Genomic DNA, 16,748 nt, shown 5'->3' with positions numbered 1-16,748 from the left:
CTGCCTCCTGCTTGAGCCAAACATTTCATATTTTTCTGAAATATATTGTTCTGCCCCTCAGTCCTTGTGTTTTTGTGCGTAGGCGAGCCTCTTGGCTTTGTTTCCACTTTAGAGGAATGGCTTTCTGGCAGCAGCTCTGCCAAGACTTCAGACTGTAGAAGGGTGTAAATTGAGTTCCAGTGAAGTCAGAGCTGATGGCAGTGCTGCATTTCTTCTGATTTGGAAGCAATGTTGGTTCGATGCCTCTTTGGCCTGCTGCACTCATTTTCCGTGGCTGTCCACAGCGTTTCTGGTCCTCAGCCTTGCCTGTTTCTCTGTGCTTCTTCAGAAGAGCTTGGATGGCACATCTTGAAAGTCCTGTCTGCCGTGAAATTTCTGCTTGGGAGAGACCTTGCTGATGCAGTTTGGCCACCTTGATTCTTATTGCTGTGCTCACTCTTGCCATGGTGGACATTAAACTGGCACATCTACGACACCCTCACTCTTGGTTTGATTGTCCTTCGCCCAGTCTGATCCAGTTTAGTTCATTCAGCTCATTATGTCATTGATCATAGCATCCTGTTTGTTATCTTTGTTTAGTCATGCACTGGGCTACATACCTACAAAGTAATTAAGATTTTATTTGAAAAGTGTTCTTAATTAATATGTTGCTTTCCTTAAATACAAAATTTCTCTAACATTAAATTTTTTGGAAGATGAATGTTTGAAAATCTAAAAATTTGTCTTTTTTTTACTGACGCACTAATATAGAAGACAAAAAATAAGCATCTAAAGCAAAATTTTGTATTTTAAAAAAAAATGTAGGGTGCCTGAGACTTTTGCACGGTACTGTATATGCATCAGCAACAGCACGGATCCCTGCAGAATACCACTAATTACAGACCTCCACTTCGAATAATAGTGGAAGGGTTGTAATTACTAGCAATTTGATGTGTAGAAAAGAAAGATTAGGGTCATGTGTTACAGAAGTGGGGAAAAACCCTTCCCTCTCATTATCTAATGAACTTGTACAGGTGTGAGTTAACTTAAAGGACCAATTAGAATTTTGTAATTGGCTTGCAGTAGAATATCTAAACCAATTTCTGTGCCGATGGGCTGCTGCTCCTTTACTGTTTCCTTGTGTATATGTTCACAGGAATAGTTTAAAATGGCAATAATGTAGTTTAATGTAGGGCAATCACATTAGAAATCAACCGCATTTGCTCTGTGCTGAGCAGAATACAAGTTTAAATCGGAAAAAGGCAGTTAATCTGCTAGGTTGCTCCTTTTTCTCCAACTTTCGTCACCTTTCTTCCACTCCCTCCTGCTCTTCCCAAATATTCCAGTACAAAATATGTCCATAAAGGTTTCAATGGATGTGCTAATGAGACTCTCAGCTTGCTTCCGGGAGTGAGGGGGATTAAATATAGCACCCATAAAGAATAATTCTCAACAAATTCAAATCTGCAGAAATCATATCAGGAAAGTACTTTGCCAGTCTCTAATTTGTCGTAGTTCACTTTATTTTGATCCAATATAACACATTGCACCCACTTTTGAAAACACATCCCTCATCTCACCGTCACATTTATGTGAGACTAGGAGCTTTGAACTGGTAATGCCTTAACTATTGTGAGAGTAACAGGAGACCATCCATATTCAGAATCATATTTGTTTTGCATTTTTGATGCCTTTAATGTCTAATTGTCCTTAAGTATGTATAAAATATTGAGAATTGAATTGCATTCTGAACATGTAGAGGGAAGATTACTTGCTAGCTTGCCATGTCCTCCAAACTTGAGAACTAGGCTTTTAGTTCTTAAATATAGCTGATTGCATTAATGTATCAAGCCAGAGCGATGGTAACCCTGTGATATTTTTTTCTTGTGGAAGATCTACTGAAAGCCTGATTTGGCTAGTTCTTATTTTGGATAAAATATTGGATTATGCCGCACGGTATGCAGCACTGTGCAGTAGTTGCTTCGTATCTCGCCAAAATATTCATTGTCTTCTAACTCGCACTTTGGGAAATTCATTGCTGCGGCTTAGTATACCTACAGTTTCAAAGACCGTAAGATGTAGGAGCACAATTAGGCCATTCGGGCCATCGAGTCTGATCTGCCATTTCATCATGCTTGATCTGTTCCCTGTCACCCTCATTCTCCTGCCTTCTCCCCATATCCTTTCATGGCTTGACTAATCAAGAACCTATCAACCTCAGCCTTAGATGCACCCAGCCGCCTGTGGCAACGAATTCCACAGAAATTAATTTGCATCCTCTGCCTGTGCTTCTCTACATTCAAAGCAATGTACCCCCTGGCCATACTGGAAAGTGTTGCATTAGGGCTGACGTAACCAACCTTCATCTCCTGTTCAAACTGGCTTAGTACATTGACACAAGTAGTTATTTTCCCAAAAAGTGTATCTGATAATCTTGTACTGGGTAATATTAATATAGCTGAGCATCCAGAAAATACCTGGTGACTACAGTAACTGGATGGAAAAATACAAAAGAATTGTCACATGTACATTGAAATATGTATATAGTCAATCAAATGTTTATCTTTGCATGAACAACCAACATAGTCTGAGGATATGCTGAAGGCAGCCCACAAGTGTTGCCCTGCTTCCGGTGCCAACACAGCATACCCACAACTTCCTACCCTTTAGTAACTCGTATGTCTTTGGAATGTGGGAGGAAACCGGAACACCAGAAGGAAATCCATACAGTCATGGGGAGAACATGCAAACTCCTTACAGACAGCAACGGGAATTGAACCCCGATCGCTAGCGCTGTGTAGAGTTACGCTAACCGCAATGCTTCACATATGAAGTATTCTTGGGTTTGTCCATGTGGGAGTAAAGAGGAGCAACGGGAGGGAAAATGCTTCCTGCATTTGGCTCTCAAACAGCACAGGCTGGCTACCAACCATGAGGGGTGAGGAGATGAGGGGTGACTCGTGCATTGGGTGAAGATGGGAATACTATGTCTGCATTCTAAGGGTGGTCTCAGATTGTCCAAGTTTAAGTTCAGTGGTAAAGCAGCTCATTTTCTGTCTGGGAATTTTGTATGCTCTTGTATCATTGCTTCTTAATGTTCCATTATCCAGAGGATTGTTGAAGTTTCTCGAAGTTCAGGTAAAGGAGAAACTTCCCTGAACTTCAAGGTGTTGCATGCAATGTAGGAGACATTTTTAAAATTACTTTAATCCCAATGTTGTAGTTTCTGTCGTCAGACTGAAAGTCACCAGTTGCATCCTGACCTGTGTGAACTGAGGTGATCTTGCTGAGGTTGGCAGTGATGATATGATTAGCTTTGCGAATGATGTCAGCTGAAGAACTTGCTTATTTGCTGATGAAGTGCCTTCACTGGAAAGTATATGCGTGCATGCATCAACTGATAGCTAGATTGGTTCTCTAATTCTAGCCTTGTTGAGTAATGCACCTCGCTGTTTGTGCTTATTTCTGAAGAATAAGCAGAATGCTGTCATAGTGGAGGGTTTCTGTCTCTGCTGCACCCACACTTTGCAAGAAGTCCGTACCTCTGGGCCACAGAAAGCTTTGAAAATACAGGTGGAACGAAAGCAGGAGATAAAAATCTGTCATGAGAGGGGTGAGGATGAGATTTGATGCAGTAATAAAAATTACTCTGAAGACTGGGCAAAACCGGAGGCGAAACACAAAGCTCTGCTCCTTGCACTTGAGAGGCTGGAGAAGGCCAGGCCCAATGACAGGCATGTTAATGAAATTTTCTCAGTTGGTCACGCGGCTGTTCCTTTGAGATTAGAAAATCAAGCAACCAGCATCAACAAGTCTTCTGCGGTGCATTTTTACAATTATGTTCCCATTAAGCAACCATCTGTAACTCCGATCTGCACCTGTAGTCCAGACGTGTAAGATGGTGTGACTAATTTTATTGCAAGTCGTTTTGTCTCTTAATTAACTACTTTTTTTCTTTTCCTTTGCAAAAGGCTCCGTCGCAGTCGGCACAACAGTTGAAGTTTACTACCTCGGACTCCTGTGATCGTATCAAAGATGAGTTTCAGTTTCTGCAAGCCCAGTACCACAGGTAATGAGACTTCCTTGAACTGAAGGTTGCGTGTCAGGCATGCACATTACTAGAAACCATTTCACTTCAGGGATAATAAATGGCAGTGTGCAGCAAGTACTGAAAGGTTAAAGTTGCAATTCATTTCATCTAAGCTTCAGTGCACATTAAGTTGCCAATAATTTTATTATTAATGCCTGAATCCTGAAGGCAGCTTTTTTGAGTGATGTCTTTAATCTTCAAGTATTAGTTTATTAGACTATTAATAGTCAGCTGCACAAGAGGTCTGCACACTGAAATAAAAAGAAGCAAATGCTGAAAACAGTTGGCCAATCAGGCGGTATCTGTGGAAAGATAACCCGCGTTGCTGTTTCAGTCTGAGGACTAGAAAGTGCAGATTTTTGATTTTCATTAACTGTGAAATCAAACAGCAGAAGGGCAGTGTTGTGTGTATAAAAGAATGGCAGCAAATATTCAGGCATGTTGCGAAGACTCGAGGCCCGGAGTTGGAGGGAGAGGTCGGGGAAACAGAGGGATGACCTTGGAGGTGTATAAAATTAAGGCTTATGGTAGATAGGGTGAATGTACAGTCTTTTTTCTCAGGAAAAGGAACAAAAACTAGAGGACATAGGTTTAAGGTGAGAGAGGAGAGATTTGAAAGGAACCAGAGGGACGAATTTGCTGTGCAAGGTATAATACTTACTGGATATGTGCCAAAGAAAATAGCTGAGACAGGTACAGTAATATGTTAAAATAGCTGAGACAGGCTAGCAAAGGTTCAGAGCAGGGGTTCCTAACCTTAATGCAATGGACCAATACCATTAGGCAAAGGATGTGTGGATCCCAGGCTGGGCACTCCTAGTTTAGAGGGATATAAAGTTCAGTCCAGAAAAGTGTGAAGTGATACACTCTGGAAAGTTGGTTTTGATGGCAGAGTATAAAGTTCATGGTAGGAATCTTACTGTGAAGGAACAGAGGGACCTTGGTGTCCAATTGCACAGATCTGTCAAAGTTGTTGGAATGATTAAGAAGGAGTTTGGTGTATTGGTATTTATTAGTCGGGAGATTATAGAAACATAGAAAATAGGTGCAGGAGTAGGCCATTCGGCCCTTTGAGCCTGCACCGCCATTTATTATGATCATGGCTGATCATCCAACTCAGAACCCCGCCCCAGTCTTCCCTCCATACCCCCTGACCCCCATATCCACAAGGGCCATATCTAACTCCCTCTTAAATATAGCCAATGAACTGGCCTCAACTGTTTCCTGTGGCAGAGAATTCCACAGATTCACCACTCTCTGTGTGAAGAAGTTTTTCCTAATCTCGGTCCTGAAAGGCTTCCCCTCTATCCTCAAACTGTGACCCCTCGTTCTGGGCTTCCCCAACATCGGGAACAATCTTCCTGCATCTAGCCTGTCCAATCCCTTTAGGATCTTATACGTTTCAATCAGATCCCCCCTCAATCTTCTAAATTCCAACGAGTACAAGCCCAGTTCATCCAGTCTTTCTTCATATGAAAGTCCTGCCATCCCAGGAATCAACCTGGTGAACCTTCTTTGTACTCCCTCTATGGCAAGGATGTCTTTCCTCAGATTAGGGGACCAAAACTGCACACAATACTCCAGGTGTGGTCTCACCAAGGCCTTGTACAACTGCAGTAGTACCTCCCTGCTCCTGTACTCGAATCCTCTTGCTATAAATGCCAGCATACCATTCGCCTTTTTCACCGCCTGCTGTACCTGCATGCTCACTTTCAATGACTGGTGTATAATGACACCCAGGTCTCGTTGCACCTCTCCTTTTCCTAATCGGCCACCATTCAGATAATAATCTGTTTTCCTATTTTTGCCACCAAAGTGTTCAAGGTAATGTTGCAAGTTTTAATGTTTATAAGACTCTGCTTAGACTATGCTTGTATTGTGTTCAGTTATGGTTTCCTCATTATACAAAAAGGTTGAGTGAGCTTGGGCTTTTCTCTTTGGAGTGGAGGAGGATGGAAGATGTTTTGATAGAGGTGTATAAGAGATATAGATTGAGTGGACAGCATTACCTTTTTCCCAGGATGCAAATAGCTAAATATGTGATTCCATTCTTTTAAGGTGATTGGAGGAAAATATAGAGGGGGATGTAAGAGATATTTTACAGAATAGTATGTGCACTGCCAGGGATAGAGATAGATACATCAGGGACATCTGAGAATCTCCTGGATAGGCACATGGTTGAAAGAAAAATGGAAGGCAATATGGGAGGAAAGAGTTAGATTGATCTTGCAGGAGGTTAAACGGTCGGCACAACAGTGTGGGCTGAAGAGCCTGTACTGTGTTGCACTATCCCTTGGTATTTCTCCAGTTGGGTTTCCTATGGGTGGTCATATTTTCTTTCTTTACCCAGTGATGAAAGAGCTTAATCTGACTGGCCTCTGTAAATAGTCTTGAGTGTGTAGGTGAATGGTAAACTCTGAAGAGAATTTGTGAAAATGTGGGAGAATTAATGTTAGATTGTCGTAAGTGGATGGCTGATGGTTGTCATGGATTCATTGGGCTGAAAGGCCTGTTTATACCATCTCTGTCTAATTTTCTGAGGATTCAGGTACTGGGCTCCCAATGCAGAGTCACAATGATAAATGATGAAATTAGCTTTAGCTTTGGCTTCTAAACTGGCACCAGTTTGGAAAGCATGTTGAGATGATTTCTGTAATTCAGAGAATGTAATCTTGTTAGCTCTGCATGTTGTCTGGCATGCATACAGTTTCAGTCCCACATTACCTGTACAATGACAAGATGGTGGAAATGCTCTGCTGGTCAGACAGCATCCATGTAAAGAGAAACAGTTAATGTTTCAGGGTGAAAATCCTTCCTCATAACAAGGAAAATGTCAAAATAGTCATTGTGACCAGTTAAATATTTTTGAAGGAGATCTGATTTGGGATTGAATACCAGTAATTTTCTCACTTTGGCCTTAAGGGAGAGGTAAGCAGCAGTTGGTGAGACTTCAAGAAGTATTGGACTTGTACTTTGACCTTGAAATCCGGTAATTTGCGTTCATCTGCTATGTTGCTGTGATGGTTACTGCGGCTATTTGTAATATTATTTGTTTGTCTGTTATTTGAGTGTGGTAAGAGCTATTCAGAGCCATGAAGACAGAGCTATTCAGCATGGAAACAGCCCTACAGTCCAGCTTGTCCACGATGGCCTACTTGAATTAGTCCAGTTTGGTACATGTCCCTCTCAACCTTTCCTGTCCATATGAGGGTGGCACTGTAGTGTAGGGGTTAGCACATTGCTTTACAGTACAGGCAACATGGGTTCAATTCCTGCCGCTGTCTGTAAGGAGTTTGTATATTCTGCCCGTGACTGTGTGGGTTTCCTTCCACAGTCCAAAAACATGTTGGTTGGCATGTTAATTTAGCAATGTAAGTTGTCCCATGGTTAGGCTAGGATTAAAATGGGAGATTGCTGGATCGTGGCTCAAAGGGCCTATTCTGCACTGCATATTAAATAAATAAACTATCCAAGTGCCTTGTAAAATCTAAGTTTAAAGATATTAGCTCTACTTGTCATGTGCAGTACATCAAAAATACATTGCTTACAACAAAAACCAACACAATCCAAGATGCGCTGAGGGCATGCAAATGTCGCCATGTCTCCGGCGCTAATGTAGCATGTCCATAATTTACTAACCCTCACTTGTATGTCTTTGGTACGTCTGCCACATTTTGGTATTGTAGTGGCATTAGACCAGCAAATTTTTGTGGTCTGTTGCTTCAGTACCCAAATACACTGATTTTACTTGTTTTGCATGTTATGCAAAAGCACAACTTTTCTAGTGAACCTAAACATTTTAAAGGGAGCAGGCAAAATGCAAGCGTAACAAGTTCTGACCACTAACCCATCCACTTTCCTGACCTGTTCTGGCCCCAGTGGCATACTCCACTTGCTGCCGTGCTATTCCCGACTAATGAGCTGGCGCTAGATTATCAGAACTTTAATGCATTTACCTTCAATATTGGGTTGAACAGCAAGAGAAAGCACACAAAAAAAAAATCCAAGCATTGTGGTCTTTTGACCAGGTTAAAGATTATAATTTGGTATGGTGTAATTTTTTTTTAAAAATATTTTGATTGTTTTATAGAATCTTTAGTGATATCTCTAAGTTATTCATAAACACTTTGCAATCAATGAAATACATTTGGAAGTGCAATCACTTTTGGGAGAAAGCTGGTAGCCAATTTGTGCAGAACACTTGGAATGTTATGTTCAACTCAGTTCGCCTTACTACAGGAAGGATGTGGAAGCTTTAGAGATGGTGCAGAGGAGATTTACCAGGATGCTGCCAGGATTAGAGAGCATGTCTTGTGAGGATATGTTGAATGAGCTAGGGCGTTTGTTTCTTTGGAGTGAATGAGGATGAGAAATGACTTGATAGAGTTGTACAGTATGATAAGAGGAATAAATCAAGTTGGCAGCCAGAGACTTTATCCCAGGATGGAAATGGCCTTCACCATCGGAAGAAAGTACAGGGGGAAGTTAGAGGTGAGTTTTTTTTTTAAAACATAGTGGTGTGTGTGGGGAACATGTTACCAGCGGTTGCAGTAGGGACGATTAAGAAACTCTTTCTTGAGATAGACACATGGACGAGAGACAAAATGTAGAGCTATATAAGAGGAAACGGTTAGATTAATTTTAAAGTAGATTAAAAGGTTGGCACAATATTGTGGGCTGAAGGGCCTGTACTGTGCTGTAAAGTCCTATGTTAACAAGCTCTCAATATGACAGCGGCCAGATAGGGTACTTTGCCTCATTGAACTTATTTCCTACTAATTACAGAAACAGAATTATTCAATTATTCAGAGTTCTCTATTTTCTTGGGTCATTTCTCTGGGATGCAAGATTGGAATTAGCTAGCATATGCTGACAAGTGTGCCTTGAAATGCTAGATTGGGTTGAAGATTGCTTTCATGATTTCTGCTCTAGTTAATTAAAAATGTATGGTGGCTTTGAGATGACTCTAGGTGAAGAAGGATCTTTTCATTCATTGCCTATTAACCATCGAGACATGCCTCACTGTTTATGGAAAAGGACTTTGCGTGCTCCAGAATGTGCTTATCTGAAGTTAATAGAAGATCGAGGAAAATATATTGTAAATATTCATTGATCTATGGTCCTTTTCTGAGTTTTCCTTGTGAGTGGAATGTATTTGAGAATACTATAGCCCCATATTTTTCTGCACCTCCCTAGTAAATTGTCCTTGGAACAGTTTTCTTCACCACCAAAGGAATATGTACTTTATCATAATAGCAGGAAATCCTCCTTTAATACTGTCCAGCATTTCCTGTCCCCAATGTTTGGTAAAATTATCATCTCAGCTGTCCCTGAGCTACTGATAAAATGCATTACACTAAAAATTGCATGAAAAAACTTATCTTCAATTCTCTGACAGTACCGATTTCACCAAAGAAACTGTAACTTTAATGAGGGTGAGGAGGACATCTTTCAAAAATCTGTTAGGCCAATGGTGATTTTTGAATCATGTGACTGCATCCCTTGGGAAGTTGTGCTCTTGAGAAGATCTCAAGGAAATTTCTACCCATTTTTTACATAGCTTTCTTAGAAGCTTTTAGAAATGGCTCATCACAATGTTGAATAATAAAGTAGAAGTTACCCTTGCATGAAATTATTCTCCAACTGTATGTATTTGTGTACCTTTCTTAAAAAAAAGCTGAATGCTGCAATAATTATGAAAACTGTGCTAATATACATTTTTTTTCTTTCTAACTGCATGGGCACAGATTGCTCATGGCGATTGAAAATCTTTTTTGGATCAAAGTGTTGTAATAAATAAAATTAACCAAATTCGTCAAACATTAAAGCCCAAGAAAATACTCCAGATTGAACCATAAATAAAAGTTGTTTAAGTAGTTCTAAATTAAGTTGAAAGTTTTGTTCAAGGGAAGAGTTAAATCTTTTTTATTGTAGCTCGGTGACAAAATGATTTCTCTTGATATGAGGTTTTCAATACAACGTGAATTTATTATCAGACATAGTAACAAAGGCCAATTGCCATTCATTTCTAATCGACCCTTCTAACACTTGACAAACTGTGAAGGAGCTACTTAGCTGGTATTACAGTCTCAATCGAATGCAGCAGTACTGCTGTGCATGGCACACCATTTGTGAAAATGGGGCAAAGCTTACTTAACTGTCAAGTCTGGCACACTTGATATCTCTGGTTTGCTCAAATGTATTGAGCAATGGTATATTATTTAAGATATAAAATTCCTTCCCTGTTTCAATGTATTCTTGTAGAAATACATAATCAGATTGAAAGTTAATACCTGCATCGCTGCTAAACTGCCTCTCAATTTATTATAAGTATTAAATTCATTATTGGGTTTTTTGCTTATAGATAGATATACTTTATTAATCCTGAGGGAAATTTGGTTTTGTTACAGCCGCACCAACCAAGAATAGAGCGTAAATATAGCAACACAAAAAAACCCAACAATCCAACAACAAAATGCAAACTATGCCAGATGGAAAATAAGTCCAGGACCAGTCTATTGGCTCAGGGTGTCTGATCCTCCACAGGAGAAGCTGCATGTTGGATGGCCACAGGCAGGAACGACCTCCCGTGCCGCCAAGTGTTGTGTCACAGTGGAATGTGGCCAACGTCCAACAGTAAAGGTCCAACAGTAGGGTTCAGTTAGAATTAAAAGCCATATTACCACCTCTGTTGGGAATGTGAATGAAGTAATTCCTCAGGTTGCCGAGTCCACAAGTATTTTGTTTAATCTGTTAGAAAAATTTGTGGAAAACTGCTCTTTCCAAAAGTTGAAACACATCTGTTGCTGTTTTTCAACACCTTCCCTAACCTTCCCTTCCAAAATAATGGTAAGGACAAGAGATTCTGCAGATGCTGGAAATTCAAAATAATATACTCACAAAGATTTTGATTTATTTATTGAGATATTCCTCTCCGACCTGAATCAATATGTTGATATCGTGTGGAGGCTTGTGTCCTTCAGGGACTCCATCAGGCGATGCTATCTCAGGGCCATCTGTGTTGGGACAGCTGTGGGCGAGATGCCAGTCAAAGATTGATCCAACCCTAGCTCCTGAACGGGCAGATTCAGGCCACACTTCGGTTAGGAGTGTGAATGCCATACACGACTACGATTGAGATACAGCGTGAACAAGGCCCTTCTGGACCCTCGAGCCATGCCGCCCAGCAAACCCGGAGATAACCCTAGCCTCATCATGGGACAATTTAGAATGACCAATTAACCTAGCAGCCGGTAAGTGTTTGAACTGTAGGAGGAGACTGGGGCACCTGGAGGAAACCCCCATGCAGTCATGGGGAGAACGTACAAACTCCTGAACAGGTAGTAGCAGGGAATGAACCTGGGTCACTGGTACTGTTAAAGCACTACACTACCTTACCGCCCCATGGTGGAGGAACTCAGCAGGTCATGCAGCATCAATGGAAAGGAATAAAGAGTCAATATTTCAGGCCGAGATTCTTCATTAGGACTGGAAAGAAACCAGAATATGAAGGTGGGGAGGGGTGGGAGGAGCACAAGTTAGCAGGTGATGAGTGAAACCAGCTAGGATCAGGGATTATGAATGAGAAGCTGGGAGGGGATAGATGCAAAAGGTAAAGGACTGAAGAGGAATGGTATATTTTTAAACTGGGCTATTTGTGTTTCTCGCTTCGCGGCTGCCTGTAAACAAACAAATCTCGAGGTTGCATAATTTGTACATTCTTTGATAATAAATGTACTTTGAAGAGAGGAGAGTGTACCATGGGAGAGAAGTTAGGACGAGGGTCACCAGAAGGAGGTGATTGGCAAGTGAGGAGAAGAAAAGAGGAGACCGGAAAGAGAGAGAAGGGGGAAGGAAAAATTACTGGAAGTTGGAGAAATTGAATTTCCTACAGTCAGATTGGAGGCTACCCAACCGGAATATGCACTATTCAATGCAATAATTTGGAAGAGGTGTAGTGTTACATTTTGTCTTACGGTTTCATGCAACACACACAAAATGCTGGAGGAACTCAGCAGGCCAGGCGGTGGCATCTATGGAAAAGAGTACAGTCGATGTTTGGGCCCAAACAATGACTGTACTCTTTTCCATAGATGCTGTCTGTCCAGCGGAGTTCCTCCGATATTTTGTGCACGTTGCTCAGATTTCCAGCGTCTGCAGGTTTTCTTTTGTTTGTGATTAAAGTTTCACGTGTGCCTTTTATAAAACAGCTAAAATCAGTCAATACTTTCAGTGACTATGCGTCGCCCTAATTATATGATCAACGATGAAGGAAATTTCCAGATATCCCAAAGTATATTGCAATAAATCAAGTGCTTATGAAGTGTGGTCTAATAAAAGGACCTAGTTAAATACAATCAGTGTCCCATGAAAGGAAATGTGGTGGAATATGCCTTGTACAGATCTCCGATAGGTTGATGAAGGTTGACAGGGAGCATTATCCTATTCTAGGGAGTGGCACAATTAGTCTGCTTAAGAATCACGCTATCACTACAGAGATGAAAGTCTGACAAGCTGAGAGAGGTTCATTGTTGCTTTAATTGAGTTCTTCGCCCTGCCAGTCTGTGGCATTGTGTAATCTATCAGGTAGAAGATTAGCAGTTAGCTGCTTGAAAGCTAAGAGCTGAAATCATGGTAGATCTCCTTTGACATTTATACAAAGCTAGTGCTTTGTTTCCTAAGCTTTGCAGCAAGGACGTGGCCCTTGTGTTTTTGTAGGCATTCTGAATATAGAGCCGTCGACATTGACAATATCTCGCGTGCTGAGAGATTTGCATGCATGAGCATTCCACTGTGATCGTTATCTGAAATTTGTCATTACTGCTAGCTCACTGGAATACTTGTCAGTAAGATCATCATTGCTTCTGACCTCTCAGCATTTATTAATGCAAGTGCTGTGATCAAAAACGTTTGTGTTTTAATTAGATTTTAAAAATTAATTGCGGCACATGGAGTTGTTTGTGTTAATATCTGTTGTGCTTATGTATGCCGCATTGTTTTGGAGCTGGGCACATGTCACGTAGAAGCAGCATGGATTTTATTTCATTAAACAGACCATTTGGGCCATCTACTCTGTGTTTGCCAGTATTGATTGTAGCAATCTTGTTTCTGGGTGCATGTCCGCTTTTGCTGCATCCTAGGCTTGGGTATATCAAAGTACAGTACGTTTGGCTTTCCCCTCATTCTGTTGTAAACTTGTGCTTATCCAAAGCTCCTCACTGCCGTCAGGTTCTTGAACTGACCCAAAGAGCCCTTACACTACCTCGGGTTGTATTTATTTTATTCTCTCTCAACTTGCTCTAATGTCATTATCTTTATTTCATTGTGTAAATTGTGTATAATTCATTAATGTAAGTTTAAGTTAATGTTGGTCACATTTGTAATGCACTAGGCTGCTGCATGAATCCAGTATTTAAAGGTGAATTTTATTTGTCACACGTACATCGAAACGTGCGGTGAAATGCACTGTTCGCTTCAAATCCAAATCGGCGAGGATTGTATTGGAGGAGGCGTAGCTGCCATCCTTCTGGTGCCAATATAGCATGCCCACAGCTCACATGGCATTAATACATTAAACGGTATGCTTGTGACAATCAGCTTGAACTGAAGTTACCCGAGCCTTATTCAGCACCAGGCTCAATCACCCATTATCCCTGTGCATACTGTGAGAGTTATTGGCTTTCATTTAAAGTCTACCATAATTTAAAATGTGCTTTATTTTAACGTCTTTCCGAATGTTTTAAAATAAAGTTTTATTTTAACTTTAAACTTCTGAAGTTCTTTCCCTCATGCTGTGTAATTGAAAGAAATGCTTTGTAACCATCATGTGTCCGCTCAGTTCCATCATTCTGGTTTCTTGAGAATCCCATGATTGAATCACTGCCCCATGTGTGGGTGTGCCTTCAGCTCAAGACCAAAACCCCCCTGACATTTACTCCGTATCTCCTCTTGTCTCTTTAACTCCTGTTCTGTAATATTCACTTTTTTACCTCTTTGTCACAGCCTTTGCCCTGTTATCTTAGTTGAGTTAAATCCTGTCTTTTTTTGCACTACCTTACTTTACCTTTTCTATTTTCTATTTATGATTTATAATTTAAATTTTTAATATTTACTATTGATCTGTAATCCAGGGAGCGCGAAGCGCAGAATCAAATATCGCTGTGATGATTGTACGCTCTAGTATCAATTGTTTGGCGACAGTGAAGTAAATTACATAGCAGACTTGATGGGCCAAGTTGCCTAATTCTGCTCAATATCTTATGGTCTAATTCCTTTGGATCACACATCTGTGAAGGACGATAGAGTGCATTGTCTAAATTTAAAGATGTCACCTAAATGGAAGCTTGTGGTGGAGGTATCAAAGATTGTTAGTTCAGATCTCGTTGCAGAAAGTTGGGTATTTCATTAAGACTGAAATTCCAGTACTGGCTTATGAAGGATTTGGATATATAAATCCCTGGCATGGTTTCAAGGAAGTCCTTGAGTTGACACGCTCAACAGTGCTATGAAGTGGGTACGTTTGAGCTCTGTCACAGAGCTGATTGTGGGAGATTGCAATATGCAAGTTGACTGTTAACTTCCTACAAGAATCAGAATCAAGTCTGTTATCACTGACATGTCATGAAATTTGTTATTTTGTAGCAGCAGCATACTGCAAAACATAAAAATTATCGTAAGTTACAATAAGAAATGTATCTTAAAAGTAGTGCAAAAAGAGAGGAAAATAGAATGATTCAGGAGAATGATTCCAGGAATGAAAGGGTTACCATATGAGGAATGTCTGGCAGCTCTTGGGCTGTATTCCCTGGAGTTCAGGAGAATGGGGGGTGGGGGAGGGGGGATCTCGTAGAAACATTCCAAATGTTAAAAGGCCTGAACAGATTAGATATGGTAATAGATAACAGGTAAATTATATCCCATGCTAGGGGATTCTAGGACAAGAGAACACGACTTCAGGATTAAAAGACGTCCTTTTAGAACTGAGATGCGGAGAAATTACTTTACTCAGAGGGTGGTAAATCTGTGGAATTTGTTGCCACGAATGGCTGTGGAGGCCAAGTCATTGGGTGTATTTAAGGGAGAGATGGATAGGTTCTTGATTAGCCAGGGCATCAAAGGGTATGGGGTGAAAGCAGGGGAGTGGGGATGACTGGATGAAGTGGATCAGCCCATGATTGAATGGCAGAGCAGACTTGATGGGCTGAATGGCCTGCTTCTGCTCCTATATCTTATAGTCTTATAGTCTAATACTACGGAAATGTTCATGGGTTCATGGACCATTCAGAAATCTGGTAGCAGAGGGAAAGAGCTAGTTCCTAAAGCGTTGTGTGTGCCTTCAGGATTCGGTACCTGAAGAAGAGGGCATGTCTAGGGTGGTGGGTGTCCTTAATGATGGATCCTGCCTTTTTGAGGCATTGCCTTTTGAAGATCCCCTCGATGGTTTGGATGTTAATGCCTGAGATGGAGCTGGCTGAGTACAACCCTCTGCAGTTTTTTGTTGTGATCCTGTGCGGGGGTCAATATGCTTAGTGCATTGATGGGAGAAACTGTAGAAATTTAAGCCAACTGTCCTGCACTTCAAGATGCTCCTATCCTGCTTGGGAATCTTGAAGAGTGATTAAAACATGTATTTTAAAATGGAGTTGCTGGTGATTCCTTGTGTCTTTGTTCTTTGAACTGTGAGACACAGGTTAAATGTGCAAAGACGCATCGGTCATGTGTGGATATTTGTCGCAACTGAAAATAAAATGATTGTCCTTCACTTAAAAGTGAGAATTGAATGAGTTTTGTACAATGAAAATGTAAACAAATCCCCATTGAGTCGAATTTAATTTCCAGCAGTGAGGTGTTTCGGCTTGTTCTAAGTGTCATTTTGCAGACAGTGGTCTCCAAAAGACCAATCATTATCAAAGCCTTCCATTGAAGCATCATATTGAGCCTATGAGGACGTCTAAATTTTTTATTAACCAAAGTAACTCCCCGGAATATGGTGGTCATTTTTTAGCATTGTTTGGCAGAGCTGTGTGATGTTCAGCATGACATCTAAAACTTTGACAAACTTCTATAGACGTGTAGTGACTGGCTGCATCACAGCCTGGTATGGGAACGCAAATGTCTTTGAATGGAAAATCCTATAGAAAGTAAGGAATTTGGCCCAGTACATCACAAATAAAGCCCTCCCAACGAATGAGCACATCTACGTAAAACTCTGTCGTAGGAAGGCAGCATTCATTGTCAAAGATTGCCACCACCCAATCCATTCTCTTTTCTCACTGCTACTATCAGGTGGAAGGTACAGGAGCCTCAGGACTTGCACCACTGGGTTTAAGAACAGTTGCTACCCCACAACCTTCAGGCTCTTGAATAGAAGGGAATAACTACGCTCACTGATCCATCCATTGAACTGTTCCCACAACCAATGATCTCACTTTAAGGACTCTTTATCTCATTATTTCACGTTCTCATTTATTTATATTTGCATTTGCACAGTTTGTCGTCTTCTACACTCTGGTTGATCTTTCATTGATCCTACTATTGTTACTATTCTTTAGATTTGCTGAGTATGCCCGCAGGAAAATAAATCTTATGGTTTTATATAGTGATATATATGTACTCTGATAATAAAACTTACTTTGACTTTGCTGACTGTGTATTAAATGATTCTAACGCTATGCTGGAA

The 16,748-nt window shown here is 40.8% G+C and overlaps 1 protein-coding gene across 2 annotated transcripts in view; it reads left to right on the top strand.

Moving 5' to 3' along the window:
* LOC140188069 (TLE family member 5-like) overlaps positions 1-16,748 on the top strand; it is a 155,802-nt gene that overhangs the window by 38,901 nt on the left and 100,153 nt on the right. For both annotated transcript variants that reach the window (XM_072244010.1, XM_072244009.1), the window contains exon 2: positions 3,951-4,048. In XM_072244010.1, coding sequence (XP_072100111.1) covers positions 3,951-4,048 — 98 coding nt within the window. The remainder of the gene's footprint in view (positions 1-3,950; positions 4,049-16,748) is intronic.

The sequence above is a fragment of the Mobula birostris genome, chromosome 26 (assembly GCF_030028105.1).
Source record: "Mobula birostris isolate sMobBir1 chromosome 26, sMobBir1.hap1, whole genome shotgun sequence".
In the NCBI taxonomy this organism is placed as follows: domain Eukaryota; kingdom Metazoa; phylum Chordata; class Chondrichthyes; order Myliobatiformes; family Myliobatidae; genus Mobula; species Mobula birostris.
Note: the sequence above shows the minus strand (reverse complement) of the source record. Positions and strands in the feature narration are given on the sequence as shown.